This window comes from Echinops telfairi, unplaced genomic scaffold, assembly GCF_000313985.2.
Source record: "Echinops telfairi isolate 266 unplaced genomic scaffold, ASM31398v2 ScPeMD7_11;HRSCAF=52, whole genome shotgun sequence".
Lineage (NCBI taxonomy): Eukaryota > Metazoa > Chordata > Mammalia > Afrosoricida > Tenrecidae > Echinops > Echinops telfairi.
The window spans coordinates 39,150,508-39,168,374 of NW_022103908.1; the positions used below are offsets into that span (position 1 = coordinate 39,150,508).

Genomic DNA, 17,867 nt, shown 5'->3' on the forward strand with positions numbered 1-17,867 from the left:
AGCCAGGCACCATCACCTTTCTTCACCACATTTGTTTATGCACCCATTTTGTCTTCAGCGATCTTGTTAGGAAGGTGAGCATCATGGAATTCCAGTTTAATAGAACAAAGTGTTCTTACATTGAGAGAGTACTTGAATAGAGTCCCAATGTCCACCTGCTATCTTAATACTAAACCTATAAATATATGCACATAGATCTATTTCCCCATTGTCATATTATAAATAAATTTATATATGTGCATGCCTGTATTTAGACCTCTATAAATGCCTTTTGCCTCCTAGTTCTTTCCTCTATTTCCTTTTTCTTTCCTCTTGTCCCGCTAGCATGCTAAGCCTTCATTTGGGTTTCAGTCATCCCTCTCGGTTACATTGCCCTTTATCAAGCCCTACCAGGCCTTACACCCTCCTCACCATCAATTTTGGATCACATGTTGTTCCTTTGTCCCTGGGTTAACACCCACTTTCTTCCCCCCGCCCCCCCCCTCCCTCACATGTCACCCTTGGAACCATCGGTCGCATTGTTTTCTCCTCCCATATTGGACATTTGTATACAAATATTTCAAATAAACGTTTGTATTTAATCTGGCAGGGAGAGTAATGAAAGCTATTACCTTTCCTATGATCCTGCACATTCTCTTTGATTTTTGGAGAGGAAAAGTTTTTTCAGCCTGGCAACTGCCTTCTGAGTTCTTTAGTTAGCCCCTGGGCATGCCATCCCTATAGAAATTGTTTCAAGGAAATAAGAAAGGAAAAAAGTCTTTCCTAGCACTGGTCTCTGCATTGGACAAAAATCTGATTTGTGAATTGGGACTGGAGTGGAATATATATGCCTGTTGGCAGAGGGTCTGGTAATGTCAGTGCTTCAGCATGACCAGCCCATCATTTCTTTCTAAAATGTCCCTGGACAGTTATTTCAGGACAGGCACTTTTTATTAGAAACATTACTTCACCCAGGATGATCTGGGAATAAGTAGTCGCGTTCTCTTTCTGTGTTGTTATGTGTGAGAGAGGCCTCCTGTTGCTGGAGAGGTGATGGGATAAAATCTTTTCCAATTTAAAATTTTTATTTTCTGTACAAGGTACACTTTTTTAAAAGTATACAGGTCATTGGATTTCAGTGTGTTCACTAAGGTTATGTAGCCATCAACAATCAATTTTAGGACATTTTCATCACTCTAAAATGAAATATTGTATCCAGTAGTGACTCTTGTGTCTGCCTCTTTTCCCCATCCCGGACAACTACAAATCCCCCTCTGTCTCTCCAGAGCTTTCTCGTCTGGACATTTTATACAAATGGCATTATGTAACATACACTCTTTGTGGCTGCCTAATGTTCTCGAGCTTCCACAATGTGATAGCATGTGTGAGTACCTTGATCTTATTGCCATGTGGTCTTCTCTTGTATGGCTGTACCACACTTCACTTACCCAGTTTTCAGTTGATATTCATTTGGTGGTTTCTACATTTTAGCTGTGGGAATAAAGTCGCTATGGACATACATGTACGATTTTTGGTAGAAACATGTTTTCATTTCACTCTGTAAGTTGGTGGATCATGGGCTGTACCTGGCCAGCTCCTAGCCCAAAAGGTGCAGTTTGATTGCAGCAGCCACTCCCAGGAGAGCTGGGTGGCAGGCTACTTACTTCCTTAAGCAGTTACAGCCTTGGAAATCCTATAAGGTTGCTAGGAATTGGAATTAACTCAACAGAACTGGTTTGGCTTTCTGATATGGTAGTGGGACCCCTGGTGGCATAGTGGGTTATATGTTGAGCTGCTAATCACAAGGTCATTAGTTTGAAACCACCAGCCAGCTCCTTAGGACAAAGATGAGAGTTTCTACTCCCACCAAGAGTTACAGTCTTAGAAACCCACTGGGGCGGTTCTACCCTTTCTTCTAGGCTTTCTGTGAGTCAGAATTGACTCAAGGGCAGTGAAAACACTCACAGATAGACACAGCATTCAAAAGCTTAGCCATTCAAATTACCCACAGTGTTCCCATAGAGGAAAGGCCTGGTGATCTACTGCCATAAGATTATAGCACAGCCATTAAAAACCTTACGAGTACAGCAATTGCTCTCCATTTGCCTCGAACATAAGAGTCAGCAGAGCTAAGAATCTAAAGAGGATTAGAGTGTGTGCTAGTTGCCTCCATGAACAACTGCCTCTTTTTTCGTAAGATCAGATCTGAGTGCTGGCCAGCTACCATTGTGGAATGTTCTGCTCGGAGGTCACACAGGAAAATCCTGATCTAGAAAGGGACTTAGGGACGTAATTTAAAATTCGCATAGAATCCAAACTCTGGGGCCATTTAGACTGAGTGATACTCTACCACCACCACCACCACCTCCCCCCAAAAAACAGCTATGGGTAAATCTTTAAAACTATTCCCTGAAGTGATCATAGTTTAACTTTATGGGCATAGAATGTTTGCCTTGAACATTGTGCTCTTTTAAAGAAATAGCTATGAGGAATCAAATTGACCCAGTAACTCAAATAGTTAGACAAGAACTTTGAGCAATGAGTGTGTTAATGATGGTGAATAACTTGGAAACAGATTTTGAAAAAGGTGGCTTGATGTGTAGAATGAAAACAGTCTCACGGAATTATAATGTAAATATTCTTGAATTGGTATGTATTTTGTGTATATTTTCACACACACACAAATCTAACCTTAAAAACAGACCAAAAAAAAGAAGTTCTACATGTGGTGTCACCGTGAACTGGAATCAACTTGATGGCAGTGGGAATGGTAACTATGTTTAACCTATGACAGACTGCCAATATCAATGACCTTTTTAAAACCTGGAGCAGATAGCAGAAACTTTTATCCTCGATTGCCCTAAAGTAGAACTTTACACTCTCTACAGATTTTTTAAGGGTATAATACTTCATTGGAAATGTTAACGAATATTGAAAAATATCTGTTGGTAAAATAAATACCAACATACTCTCCCTACCTTGTCATTTCACTTCCAACTATATTTTCAAGTAGACGAGTGATAACTATTCCAATTGATGTTTTCTAATTTTTTTAAACTTGAAACTAGAATTTTGTGAGTGTTAAAATAAATCCACTTATAAAAAGAAAAAAAAAGTGAAACTAGACTTCAGATCACATAAGCTTATAAATAGTTGTCAGGGTTCTAAAGGCAGGGATTCGTGTTTAAGTTTCAATGGGAGTCTTAATGTTTTCATCTTTGTGTATTTAAATGTTCCAGAATTAATGGTGAACTCTTTTTCCATTATATCCCAGGCTTATCATTTTTCCCAACATTCCCAAACTTTTATTGCGTCTAGTAAACAATTAATATATTTTAAAAGCATGACCAAAAAGAAAAAGTACTTAAAAGTTTGATCCCAAAGGAAGTACAATATGATTATCTAAAGAATTCAAAACACATGAACCATTTGCCAGTGTCAGACAGATGCAGTGTTACTGAAGCGAGGTAGCTGGTTCTTGTTAGGTGCTGCCGGGTCATTCTGATTCAGAGTGACCTCCGTACAGGAAATGAAATGCCGCCTGATACGACGCCATCCTAACAATCATTACTTACTTTTGAGCCCACTGTGGTAGCCACTGTCTCAATCCATTCATTGAAGGTCTTCCTCTTTTTCATTGACATGATGTCTTTCTCTCGTGACTGGTCTCTACCTATGTGAGGTAAAGTCTTGCCATCCTCACTTCTAGGGAGCCTTCTGACTACTTTTTCCAACCCAGATATCTTCTTCTGGCAGCCATAGTATATTCAGTTTTCTTTACCAACAACATACTGTATACTCGTGTATAGGCCAAGTTTTTCAGCACATTTTTAATGCAGCTTTTGTGGTAAAATTAGGTGCCTCGGCTGATATTTGGCCGGCTTATAGTCAAGTATACACGATAATTCAAATGCATTGATTCTTTTTCCATCTTCCTCATTTCAGCTTGTGGCTTCTTGTGCATTTGAGGTGATTGAAAATACCCTGACTTGGATCTGGTGTACATTGGTCCTCACAGTGACAGCTCTGCCTTTAACGTTTGAAAGAGGTCTTCCTTTGAAGCAGTTTGACCACTGCAATATGTCCTTTGATGTTTTTGACTGCTACTTCCATGGGCATTGATTGTGGATCCAACTAAAATGAATTCTTTGGCAACTTCAATTTTATCCCCTATCTATCTAAATGTTTTCTTTTGGTCCAGGTTTAAAGAGGTTTGTTTGTCTTGTATTAAGTTACAATTCATACTGAAGGCTGCTTTGGTCTTCAATAAGTAATTCAGTTTCTTTACTTTGAGCAAGCAGGGTTGAATCCTTTGCATATTGTAATTTTATTTTTCATCATTTTATTGGGGGCTCGTACAACTCTTAGCACAATCCATATATCCATCCATTGTGTCAAGCACATTTGTACATATGTTGCCATCATCATTCTCAAAACATTTTCTTTGTACTTGAGCCCTTGGTATCAGCTCCTCATTTTTTCCCCTCCTTCCCCGCTCCTTCCTCCCCAATGAACCCTTGATCATTTATAAATTAAATGTTGTCATATCTTACACCATCCGTTGTCTCCCTTCACCCACTTCTCCACTGCCCGTCCCTGAGGGAGGAGGTTATATATATGTAGACCCTTATAATCTGTTCCCCCTTTCTACTCCACCTTCCCTCCACCCTCTCCGGTATCGCTACTCTCACCACTGGTCCCAAGGGGTTCATCTTTCCTGGATTCCCTGTTTCCAGTTCTTTTCTGTGCCAGTGTACATCCTCCAGTCCAGCCAGATTTATAAGGTAGAATTGGGATCATGATAGTGGTGGGAAGGAAGCACTCAAGAACTAGAGGCAAATTGTATATTTCATCATTGCTACACTGCACCCTGACTGGCTCATCTCCTCCCTGCAGCCCTTATGCAAGGGGATGTCCAATTTCCCACGATGAGCCCTGGGTCACCACTCCACACTCCCCCTCATTCACAATGCTATGATTTTTTTTTCTGTCTTTGGTGCCTGATACCTGATCCCTTCGACGCCTTGTGATCTCACAGGCTGGTGTGATTCTTCCATGTGGGCTTTATTGTTTCTCAGTTAGATGTCCCCTTGTTTATCTTCCAGCCTATAGTACCCCAGATTCTATATCTTTTGACAGCCAGGCACCATCAGCTTTCTTCACTGCATTTGCTTATGCACCAGCTTTGTCTTCAGCGATCGAGTTGGGACGGGCTGGTGTGCTTCTTCCATGTCGGTTTTGTTGTTTCTCAGCTAGAGGCTGCTCATTTATCTTCAGGACCTTAAGACTTCAGATGCTATATCTTTTGGTAGCCGGGCACCATCAGCTTTCTTCACCACATTTGCTTGTGCACCCATTGTCTTCAGCGATCGTGCCAGGAAGGTGAGCATCTCAGACTGCCGAATTGTAAGTGTGGAGAAAGGATACAACCTTGATATACACTTTATCTCATTTTAAACCACGCAGTATCTCCTTGTTCTGTTTGAATTACTGCCTCATGGTCTATGGACAGGTTTCACATATGCAACAATTAATTGTTATGAAATTCCCATTCTTCATAATGTTATTCAGACGTTTGTTATGATCTGTACAGTTTAATGACTTTGCATAGTCAATAAAACGCAGGTAAACATCCTTGAGGTTATTCACTGATTACAGCCAAGATCCATCTAACTATTATACTGTGGTAGCTTGCATGTGATTATGATGCTGGAAGCTATGTCACTAGTTTTTCGCCTATCATCATGGTCACCTAGAGTGGACAGGTTTTTCAAGAGCTTCCAGACTCAGACTGAGTAGATAGAAAGATTTGGCGATCTACTTACTTCCGCACACACAAAAAAGCTGTCCGAACAAACCTTATGAATAACAGCTGAACACTGTTGGATACAGTTCCAGAAGATGAGTCTCAGAATAGAAAGCAAAGAAATTGCAGTGGGTGATATGAAACAAAATGTGTGTGAATTGCTGAAGGTAAAACTGATGATCTACTCTGTAAACCTACTTCACAATAAACACTATTTTTGCTTGTTTTTTTAAAAAATCTATTCTTAAATACCTCCCGATCATATTGGGAAGGTGAGCATCATGGAATGACAGTTTAGTAGAACAAAGTGTTCTTGCGTTGAGAGCGTACTTAAGTAGAGTCCCAAGGTCCATCTGCTACTTTAATACTAAACCTATAAATATATGCACATAGATATATGTCCCCATCATCATATATAAATAGATTTACATATGTACATGCCTGTATTTAGACTTCTATAAATGCCCTTTGCCTCCTAGTTCCTTCCTCTATTTCCTTTTACTTTGCTTTTGTCCCACTATCATGTTCACCCTTCATTTGAGTTTCAGTAATTCCTCTCAGTTACATTGCCCTTGATCAAGCCCTTCCAGGTCTTCTACACCCTCCTTGCCATCGATTTTAGATCACTTGTTGTTCCCATGTCCCTGTGGTTGTTAACACCCACTTCCTTTCCCCGCCTCCCCATCTCCCATGTCCCCCCAGAACCACGAGTCCCATTGTTTTCTCCAGATTGTTTACCCCGCCTATCTTATCTAGATAGACCTGCAGAGATAATAATATGCACAAAAAACAAGACAGGAAAACAGAGCAACAAAACAACAATAAAAACCACAAAAAAAGAAAAGCCTGTAAATAGTTCAAGGTCTGTATGTTTACCTTTAGGGTGTTTTCCAGTCGAATCTGATGGGGTACCACACCCTGACCCCAAAGTCTATTTTTGGTACTCCCTGGGGGCTTCATTTCTCTGTTCCCTGGCTGTTCTGTCGCACGCCCTTAGTGTTTCTCCTCAGTGTTGAGTGAGGTCAGATTGGGCGCAGTTCCTGCACTGACACAATAAGTCTTGATGACCATGTACAGACAGGTCGTGGAATGGCCTCAAGGACACCATACACAAAGAAAGCTAAATATCCTTCCAAAGAAAAGGCCAAAATGAATCTCAGAAGAAAGTATGAAACTTGCTTTAAAACAGAGTCGCCAAAGTGAATGGAAGGAATGATGAGAAAAGAGTTGAACAGAAAGTTTAAAATGGCAGCTCAAAGATACAAAGTAAATTATTATCAGATACGCAAACACCCACGAGTTAGAAAGTCCATAGGAAGAAAAAGAAAGAACATACATGGAATTGCTCAGACTAAAAGAACTGAAGAAAAATTCAAGCCTCGACTTGCAATATTAGAGGGTTTTATAGGGTCAATGTAACTGAGAATGGACTCAGTGGTGTTGAGTTGAGCATTGAGCAGTGCAGTAAACATCAAAAGAAGTTGGGGGTGGGTGGGGGGGATAAATCTAGGTTGCAGTAGAGCATTGATGAAACACATTAGTATTCTCTAGTTCTTTAATATTTCCTGTTCTACTATTATGGTTTCTATCTTTTTTTACGGTTTTTGTTTTACCTCATTAATCATGTTAGACTTGCATGTGTTCATTTGTATAATTAAGATCATTCAGTACATGAAAGCCAAGATAGATCACCCGTCAGAAACAGTAACAGGAATCATGGTTCCCTGAGGGGAGGGGAAGAGGGGGTGAGGGGAGACGTGGTAGCATTGATGACTGTATAACTCCACTCAACGGGCGCAAACAACAGAATTGTATGTGAATGGATATAGTGGATGGTGTAAGATACCACAAAGGTAAATAAATAAATAAATAAGTGAAGGTTGCTGGTTGGGGGCATGGATAAAGGGAAACTGATATCAAGGAGTTCAAGAAGTAAAATGGGAACTTTATGTGACCTCCTTCCTGGGGTACGGACAACTGAAAAGTGGGTGAAGGGTGACGTCGGACAGGGCAAGTTATGACGAAATAACAAATTTATAAATTATCAAGGGCTCATGATGGAGTGGGGAGCGGGGAGGGAGGGGAAAAATGAGGACCTAATGCTGGGGGCTTAAGTGGAGAGAAAATGTTTTGAGAATGATGAGGGCAATGAATGTACAAATGTGCTTTACACAATTGATGTACATATGGATTGTGATAAGAGTTGTATGAGCCCCCAGTAAAACGATCAAAAAAAAGAAAGAAAATGTTTTGAAACTGCTGTGGTATCATTTGTACAATAATGCTTGATGTGATTGAATTATAGAATGTTAGGATATCTGTAAGAGATCCCAATAGAATTTTTTTTTTAATGAGGAAAATAGTCACTACTGTACCAAAAAGAATTTCTCAGTTTCTGTCCATTACAGAAGTAAGCATATGATAAAAAACCAGTGGTATTGAAGGAAAAAATCCAACCTCTGTTTATGAGCATTGATGAAAAACAAAGACCCAGGAATTTAGCAGAATACTAATTGAGATGTCTCAAGAGATAAGAAGTCCTGGGAGTGTTGGCTCATCTTATGTCAAAAATTTTGGAAGACAACTACCTGCCCAACCAGCTGGAAGAGATTCAGATTTGTTCCCATTCCTAAGAAAGGTGTTCCCCTTGGCAAACAGTTTCATTAATTTCTTACATAAGTAAAGTTTTACTGGAGAGAATTCAGAAACTAGTTGCAGCAGTACATGAGCAAGGAGTTGCCAGCATTCAGAAGAAGGACTGGAACGAGGGAGGGCATTGCTGATGTCAGGTAGTTCTTGGCTAAAACTAGCACAGAAATATTAATCTAATATTAAGCTGTTTATTCTGTTTGGATCAAGTGGTAAGGAAGTGCTGGGTTGAGATTGTGGTTTGATTTTTTTTTTTTTTTGGAGTTGAATGAAGGAAGAAATGCAACTGGTGCCTCCCTGGGGAGAAGATGGTAGTGGTGTGTAGCAGGGCAGAGATGATAAAATTAGAAAAAAGGAGGAAGAAAATATGGAAATGGCCTCTATTCCAGGGAAGCTTCCAGCATCACCTTCTGTTTCTCTTTCACAGTTTTTTTATATGAAGCAAGTAGAGTACCTGTAGCCTTTGTGCTAGCGGATTCCTCCTATATGCCTAAAACAAACACTCTGCCATCCAGCCTTCATCAGTTGTGCTGACCTTGTTCTGTTGACCTTGCATAAGGGAGTCACAGGTGGTTGCACCAAAATCACATAAAATGTAGCAAGCGTTTAACACTGTCGCAGAATTAGTAATGCTTGTCTTTCCCCTGGACCTCCTCTAAAAAGCACGGAATACATTTCTCTCTTGTGACTGTGCGTCGGTTCGTTGGGACCATCTTTAATAGAGATCTTAAATAGATATTGACTAGCATCCTAGTCAATATGTAGCTCACCGCAAGCATCAGTACCTGATAGATGAGCGCTGTGGCACAGGTGTGTAGGAACCCTGATGTGGTTGATTGGTTGTGTGCGTGGTGCTTTTCTCTGAGGCGCCGTGGTGCTCTGCAGTGAGTTCTCGGTATAGCAGAACAGGAGGAAAGGATGGCTGAGAAATGTCAGGAGGAGGAGTGAGAGGGAAAAGGAGACCACTGTGCTTTGTGAGCCTGCATCGGTGTGTCCCTGTCTTGGGGAGGCCAGGATGCTGATCTGTGAATTCCTGTCCGGACCCACAAATAACAAACAGCTTCCTAATCATTTGACCTGTTTTACGCCAGTCTGCTCTGTGGTTTTCCTTCCAGGGAAACTGTAATGTTACATCCCCTTTCTTCTGCATTCAGACTTGCTGTAAATACTCTCCCACACATCCCTTTGGTGGAGACTTGCTGGCTTTTTATCTCAAATGTTGTGCTGCCACACTGCACATGGACTGTAATAAGAAATAAGAAATAGCTTCAATCCTACGTGACTTAAAGGTGACCTCATCAGATCTAGGGTGCTTTGTTTAGAATACAGGCAGCCAAGCAAAAAAATTAATTGGAAAATATCTCAATGTTTAAAAGAAGAACTAATTTGTCCTGCTCGGTATAGAATTGTGTTCAGTTCTAATAGTGAAATATTCATCTTCCAAGACTCTAACATTCTGACTCAGCTGGGTGAGGTGCTGCTTCTCTGTGTTCCCGTAGCACTGGCCCATGGGTCTTCATTACTTGACGTCTGCTCTGGGTGCCTTTGTGTGCCCTCCCCACACTCTAATCTTAGAACTCTGAATTCTGGGACGAAGCGACTGATTTCTTTCTTTTAACCTGTGCCTGGCACACAGTAAGTGCTACAAAAATATGTGCGTGAATAATTTAAAAATGGAAAACAAAATTAGCCATTAATCTTCATTCTTGTTAGAACCTAAGAAAAGGCTTCCCCTCAACTGGCCTTGTCTCAAGCCACATTTTAGTAATCATCATTCAAATTCAGGTATTGTGATTTAGTCAGTAAAATTTTGTTTTTCAAACTGGGGCATTGCCCTACAAGCTAAACAGAGCTTGTCTGAGTTCTAACAATAGAAAGAAGTAGAATAAACATCATATATCCCCGTGAACCATGAGTTGGCTCTTCCCTCCCCACCCTCCACCGATCCTCTTAGCTCTTTGTCGGGTGTGTATGTGTAGTAAAAATATACAGCCTCAAATTGCCGCTTTATACACTGTCATAGGCTTGAGGCCCCGGCACTTATTACACTCACCGTGTTGTGCAGTTGTCAGTCACCACTTACTGCTTTCCACCACTTTATCATCAACCCTCCAGAAAGTCCTGCCCTCTGCTCTGTGCATCATCTGTGCTAGATGTTTCATGTGAGTGAGCTCAAACAATACCACGCTTTAGAAGTTCCTGGGAAAATGGAATTAAAAGAGGTGGCCTTTGTGTCTGGTTGCCTTCGGTTAGCGTAGTGGTTTGTGGTTCCTCCACGTAGCATATGTATCAACACTTCATTCTTTTTCATTGCCAAATAATGTTTCAAGGTTCAGAGGGCGATCACGGAGTTTGTGGGCAAATTCCATTATCCTTTCATTCCATTTTCCATAAAGTTTTTGAAGCCTCTGCATATGGGAAATGCAGTGTATTCTGCTTACCCATTCATCTGTTGATGGACACTTGAGTTGTTTCTACCTTTTGTCTATTGTGAATGCTGCGTCAGTAAGCCTCAGTGTACAGGTGTCTGAGTCTGGTTGCAGTTAGGGTTTTGAAGTACATACCCAAGAGTGGAATTGCTGGGTCATATGATAGTTACCCCTATAACTATGTAAGGACTTACCAGAGTGTTTTCTGCCAAATCATTTTCCGGGGCAACAGCACGATTTCTCATTCGCACCAACACTTATTTGTGTCTTTCTTTTTCTATAATAATCAGCCTAGTGGATAAGGCAGAGTCCTGGTGGCTTAGTGGGATGAGTTTGGGGCTGCTAATCTCAAGGTCAGTGTTCAAGCCCACTTTCCACTCCATGGGACCAAAATTGAGTTTCGATGGGAGGAAAATGAGGCTGTCTGCTCTCATAAAGACCTGGTTGCTAGAAATTGGAATCACCTTGATGGCAGTGGGTTTTTAGTGTAGATGAAGTGAGACCTTGAGCTGTTAACCACCAGATCAGTGGTTTGAACCCACCAGCTGCCACTCGGGAGACTGACAGGCTGTCTACTTACGTACAGATTTGAAGTTTTAGAAACCCAAAAAGGGCAGTTGTTCTCTGTCTTATGCAGTCCTATGAGTTAGAATTGACTCGAGGCAGTGAGTTTGGGTTTTTGACTTTGAGAATCGGTTGAGAATGTCAAGTATCTTTTATATACTTATTACCTGTTTCTGTATCTGTAGAGAGATTTCTGTTCAAGTCCTTTGCCTGTGTTACAATAGGTTCTTTGTCTTTTTTGCTGTTTAGTTGCCCCTTGTCTACTCTTAACAATATCCTGTTCACTCAGCCTAAGTATGATGTGCCAGGCAGGCAGGCAGGCACTGTAATCATTCTGGGATTACAGACGTGAATAAGTATCGCTCTGTCTCTTGGAAACAAATGGTTTCCTGGGAGAGATGGACATGTAAATTAAGGAATTACAATATGGGATCTTTCCGACTATCTTTGAAGTATGTGTCATGTGAAATCCAAGTGATAGGGACTATTAGGGCAGCGCTGTGAGAAAGTGGTGTTTGAGTCTACCTTAAAGGCCAAGGTCTGGTTTGAGGAATGGGAAGGAGCATATGGAAAGAACTAGAAGCACGCAGACGTAGAAACAGCAGGCATGCTTAGAGTGTCGGGAAAGATGGGCCGAAGGGAAACAGACCTGAATGGATCCCTGTGAGGCTCGCCCCTTGGCCAAAGGGCAAGCCGTGGGACATTTCCAGCAGAGGAGGGGGTGTGCTCACTGCTTCCACCGGTGTCTTCTCCCCTGTGCCTCTTTTCCAGTCTTGTTCTTCCCTGCCTTCCCCGCTGCTTCCCCGCCGCCGGCAGTGTGCTTCTTATCTAAGGTTATAGTATGGAACATATGAAAACCAAGGGCGTCTGTCACCCTGTCCTACCCCTCTCCCCACCCTCCAGTCCTCCAAATAGCTCTCTACCATGACTACCTTGTGACCCTACATCCATCTTGTTACCTCACAAATTGACACACCTCATGCCATTCTTAGTTGTGGTTAGGGGAGAAGGGGCTAGTGATTCATAGGAGGGGCTACCCAAAAAGCTGATGATCATTTCTTTTTTGGGGGGGTGCCCCTGGTATATAAAAAAATCCTCATTGCGCTGTATCCTATATTACCAGAATGGGGATGGACACACATGAAAGCCACTGAGTTTGGACACAATCATCAGCTCGCTGGCAGTGGGTTGAGTTGGACCCTATTTGGGCTTCCTGTTTTCTGCATCTCCAATATAAATGGTGCACCGGGCTCCGTGGGCTACTGGCAAGGGCTGTGCACTGTGGCCATGCAGTGCTGTGTGCAGGGGTCTTAGCCGGCTGCACGAGAAACCAGTCATGGGAATTTCACAAAGATGCCGTTTTGGGCCCTGACACTGAAAATCATTTGTGCCCACCTATTATTTCCCGTGTGTGAATCTCATATAGTTAGAAAGAGCGTCCTGGGTTTTAAAAGTAATTTGAAGTAGCAGATGGTGGCAGTGCCAGCTGCAGAAGGTGTGGGAAGCAGGTGGCCCCTGTGAGACCAGGGCTGCGGTGATCCACTGCTGCCACCTGCTGGGCTTAGCTGCTGAGACTGGAATGAAGACAGAGCTGGGTCCCCAGGAAGTCCGAGAGTCAGTCTGGGGATGGTTGCTCAGCCACTGGGCTCCGAGGTGAGAACCTACTTCTAAGTGAACAGACGCCATAAACATTTCACATGACACATACTTCAAAGATGGTCTGAAAGATCCCACACAGAGTGCCGTGCCAGTGTAGGCTGGTGTGAGTGTGCTGCAAGGCGGGCACTCCACAGTATACGGTCCAGAGTGCTGAGCAGTGCTCCACAGCCTGGACTGGACGGTCCTGGGATCTGAGGGCGGGGATGTGTGGGCCTTGTTTGAAAGGCACATTCCTCAGCCCGGCCCCAGAAGTTTTCACTGATGAGGCGTGTGTTCCGCAAGCCTCCTCTGCGGTCTGCGGCAGTTCTGAAGTGGGAAGCCCGTCACGGCCGGATGCCACTGGGACTCCTGCACAAGAGCTGCTTTTTATTTTTAGTATTATTATTTTTTAATCGTTTTATTGGGGACTTGCACAACTCTCATCATTATCCATCCATCCCTCCATTGTGTCAAGCATATTTGTACATTTGTTGCCATCCTCATTCTCAAAACATTTTCTTTCTACTTCAGCCCTTGGTATCAGCCTCTCATTTTTACCCCCTCTCTCCCCAATAAACCTTTGATAATTTATAAATTACTATTATTTTTTCACAAGAGCTTTGTAATTATTTTTACAATTTTACTAAATGTAAAAAAAATCGTATCCACTTAACGTTTATGAAATTTCAGTGGAAAAGTCTCAGGGTGTGCACAGGCGCACTCCTGTAGAGTATGTGTGGCAGTTTATGAATGTTGTTGGGGCAATGCCAGTGCTGGTCCCTGATGGGAGCATTCTGGCTTCCTCACCCTCTCAGCATCACAGTGTATGAATGTTGTTGGGGCAGTGCCAGTGCTGGTCCCTGATGGGAGCATTCTAGCTTCCTCGCCCTCTCAGCATCACTCAGCAAAACGCTCCTGCCACACGTACTATGGAGCACATCTGGTTACCACAGGCTGAGACCTGGGGAACAGCCCCGACCAGGACTTTTCTTCTTGTCTCCTCATCAGCCATATAAAACCAATATACAATGGGGTACCCAAAAGAACAGAATTTTTATTACAAAGCTGTGATTTGAATTTTTTTTTTTTACAAGACAACCTTATCACCTTCACAGTATTCTCCATTACACTTCATAACATTTGTCAAATCTGCAGTTCCCGTCTCGGAAACATTTTTCAAACTCATCTGTTTGGATACCTGTGACCAGAGAGAACTTTCCCAGGTGATGCCACTGGGTGCACTAACCCAAGAGTTGCTTGATGCCCGCCCAGCAGGAAAATTTCAAACTACTAAAGCTCTGCCCAGCAGAGCATTTTCCATTTTGTTTTGTTTTGTTTGGGGGTGAGGGGTACCCCCTCGTATAGAGATAGACTCGGGAACAGATAAGCCTGGTCACTGGACCTCTCTTTACGGAAATAAAAGTTCCCAAGTGTTGGGAAGGGATATAGTGGAATGAATAAGATATGCCAATAAAACATTATTTGAAAAAAAATGTTTTTTAAGTTCCCAACTGTATATAGCATTCCCCTATCCGAGTCAAAAACTAATAATAATCTCCACATACTCTGTACTTCAAGGAACCCTAGGAGAGTAGTGGTTACGAGTTGAGCTGCTAACTGCAATGTATGCAATTGAAAGCTACCTCTTGCTTTGTGGGAAAGGCAGCCTTTCTACTCCCGTAAAAAGTGACAGTCTACCATGTTCTATAGGGACGCTATGAGTCAGCATCAACTCACTGGCTGTTAGTTTGGTTTTATTTTAGTAGATACTTCAAACTAAAGTAACCTAATGAAATATGTGAAGCATTCATTTTGACTTGCACAAAGCTTATATACTATTGTTTGTGTGAATTTTCTTACATATATTACCCCTTAGGATTTAGGGATACATTTTAAAACAGTCTTATTAAGAATTTGTGGTAGGATGAGCCGCTTTGGTACTGTTACCAGTCTTTGAATTGAAATTTTGAATAAATTTGTTCTGCCCCAGGAAAATCACTTTTCAGTAATTAGCTCTCCTCTCCGGGAGAGGAAGACTTCTGTTTGTATTCTGAAACTCATCGCCGCCTCGTCCAGTCTGGCTCGCAGGGCCCTTGATACTTGTATTAGTCTGCTTATAGGGCATGCTTGTTGGCTGAGTACATTGCAGACATTGCTTCTCTGAATTGAGTTATCATTTGGGGACCTGTAATACTGCAATCCGAGTTCTGCCCCTGCCTCTCTCGTGTCTTTCCTTTGGAAGAGCCGAGCCCAGAAGAGCAGTCATGCCCATGCTCCTTAGTAGCTCACCTTGTGAGCATTTCTTCCTCATAGGGCTGTGGCAAGCAGGGCCAGCACATATCCGTACGTTGCTCTTTCCCAAACCAACCAACTCCCTGCCATCGAGTGGATTCCAACTCGTCCGGCCTCCACAGGAACTGTCGCGGACCTGACTGGATGCCTGGGTTTTGCTTGGGTTCTGAGTTTATGTATATCTTCCCCAAACAAGTTGTCTTTTTAAAATATGTGTCTTAGCTTCTTTGTGCAGTATAGCAGAAGTACCATGGGTGGATGGCTTCAGCTTCAGCAACAGCAGAACTGTGTTTGCTCACATCAGCCTACAGTCCAGGTACTGGCTAGAGGGCGCAGGCACTTCTCTATCTTGGCCCTGCAGGGAGAAGGTGCTCACCTCTTCAGCTTCTCATTCTTGGGGATCTTCATGTGGCCTGCCATCTCTCTTCCCCCACCTGTGTGTCCTCACTTCTGTGTCTGGGACTTGTGGCCACACACACACCCGCCCCCCACTTAGCGGGCCTCATCAGAATAACACGGGAACCTTTTCCCACTAGGATTGCATTCAGAGCTTGTGTTGTGTGTTCTCAAGTCAGTTCCACCCGCTAGTGGCCCTGCACCACCCAGGAGAACTGCCCCTTCGGATTGCCAGGTCTTTGCTCCCGTGGGGCCCCTGTGACTTCAGACTGCTAATGGCCAAGTGCTTGCCCATTGTGTCACCAGGACTTCTCGTCCACAGGGACTCACAACACACATTTGGGGGGAGCACAGTTCCATCCCTAACAACATGTTCTGTCCTTAGAATCGGAACACCTGCTCCAATTGTGAACCAAGCCCTGGTGCCATTCATTTTTTTACAATTAAGGGATGATTTACAGAGCAGATCGCCAGGTTTGCATCAGGACTTCATACACATTTTATGTCAGCTCATCAATTGCTGTCCCCTCTGCATCACCTCTGCTTGCTGCTTCCTTTGCCCTTCTTTCCTAGGCCCTCTGGTCTTTGTTACTGGGCAAACGCTACCCTCATGCTCATAAACGATGAATGAGTCTACCACTGGGGTGAGCTCACTTCCAGACCTGAAGGTTAAGGGCCATCGTGTCATGGCCCCATCAGTGTCTGTCTGGCCATGAGCCTGGTCTCATGATTTTTAGCTTTGTTTCGAATTTCTCTCGCTCCCTCCAGGGCCTTCTAACATGGTTCCTTTCAGAGCACCATCTAGTTCTTCTGATGCTAAGGTTGTGGAGACTGGTGGTTGTGTAGTTCATTGGCCCTGTGGACTAATTGTTGTCATGTATCTGTGAATTTTCCATACCATCTTTCCTCCAGAGATAAACTATTGACCTTTAAGGCCCAGTCACCGCTTGGCCAAACCTTGCATGCTGTATGTCATAATCGACGTGAAACCGGTGTTTGCATGGAGGCTTTATCCTTTAAGCTGTAAAGTTGTTAGCATGTCAAACGTTAGCCCCTCTGAAACACGTCATCACATACTTAATCATGCATTGCATGCGTCAAATGAGTATCTGCACAGAGAACTCTTATTGAACTTTCAGGCTCACAGTTTTTATCACTTACAAATATACTTTGGCACTTTTATTTTGCCTTTCCTACCTTTGTACACTCAACTCTTCGTTTTTTTGTCTTTTAGGTCTACCTGAAGGAAATCTTACGAGAAATTGGTGTTCAGAATGTAAAAGGAGCCCACAAAAACACGTGGGAGCTGAAGCCAGAATACAGGCATTATCAAGTGGAAGAGAAGAGCGACTGAGCAGCCTTCCCGGAGCACAGACGCGGCATCTCGGGTGCTCCTGAGTCCGGCGTGGGTCGCAGACATTGGGCTCCACCTGGAGAGAGGGTTCATGACTGGTTCCCTAGCTTCTCTGCCAGATTCCTTAAAGCCAACCATTCTTACAAAGTTTGCAGAGTGCTTTTGAGAAGAACAAATTTATTTATACACTTGGATTAAGCCAGATTATTTGTGCTATGGATAGAGGTTGGAGGGTTAGGAACAGGTTCTTTTGAAGTATTAGCTCTTGAGCTGTAAAAGTGGGACTGTCTTCTATGTGAAACACCCTGTCCTCGCTGTGTCCTCTGGAGCTGCGAGAACACAGACCTGGAGAAAGGCATGTAAGGAAAAATGACCAACTCGCGTTAAAAGGAATAAAGATTCGATCTTCCTAGTTCTGAACTTATGAGAAAACCAAGCAGTCGCTCCTTCTTTGCTTACCAGAGATCAAACACACATCTTTGTTATTTACAGGTGAACAGTTACCTGATTCAAAGGAGAACGTGTCTATGAGCATTTGTAGTAAGAACACAGTCTTCATCATTAACTTCCTTCACCCGGGTACAAGGAATCAGAAAAATCATCATTCATTGGTGTTTATTTTATTTACTTTTAAAATAATTAAGAGTTAACTCCCTGTCCAAGATGCCAAGATAGTGTCTCCCCCGAGCAGATTATAACCTCTCACAAGCTGTGCCCTCTCCCCTCCGCTCGAGCTCTGAGGTGGAGAGACACTGCAGAG

The 17,867-nt window shown here is 42.9% G+C and overlaps 1 protein-coding gene across 1 annotated transcript in view; it reads left to right on the forward strand.

Moving 5' to 3' along the window:
* The window catches only part of GTF2F2 (general transcription factor IIF subunit 2), a 210,755-nt gene extending 193,212 nt beyond the window's left edge, over positions 1–17,543 (forward strand). The window contains exon 8 of the mRNA XM_004707923.2: positions 16,988–17,543. Within this exon, the coding sequence (XP_004707980.1) occupies positions 16,988–17,107 (120 nt within the window). The 3' untranslated portion in view covers positions 17,108–17,543. The remainder of the gene's footprint in view (positions 1–16,987) is intronic.
* Positions 17,544–17,867: the final 324 nt, after the last annotated feature.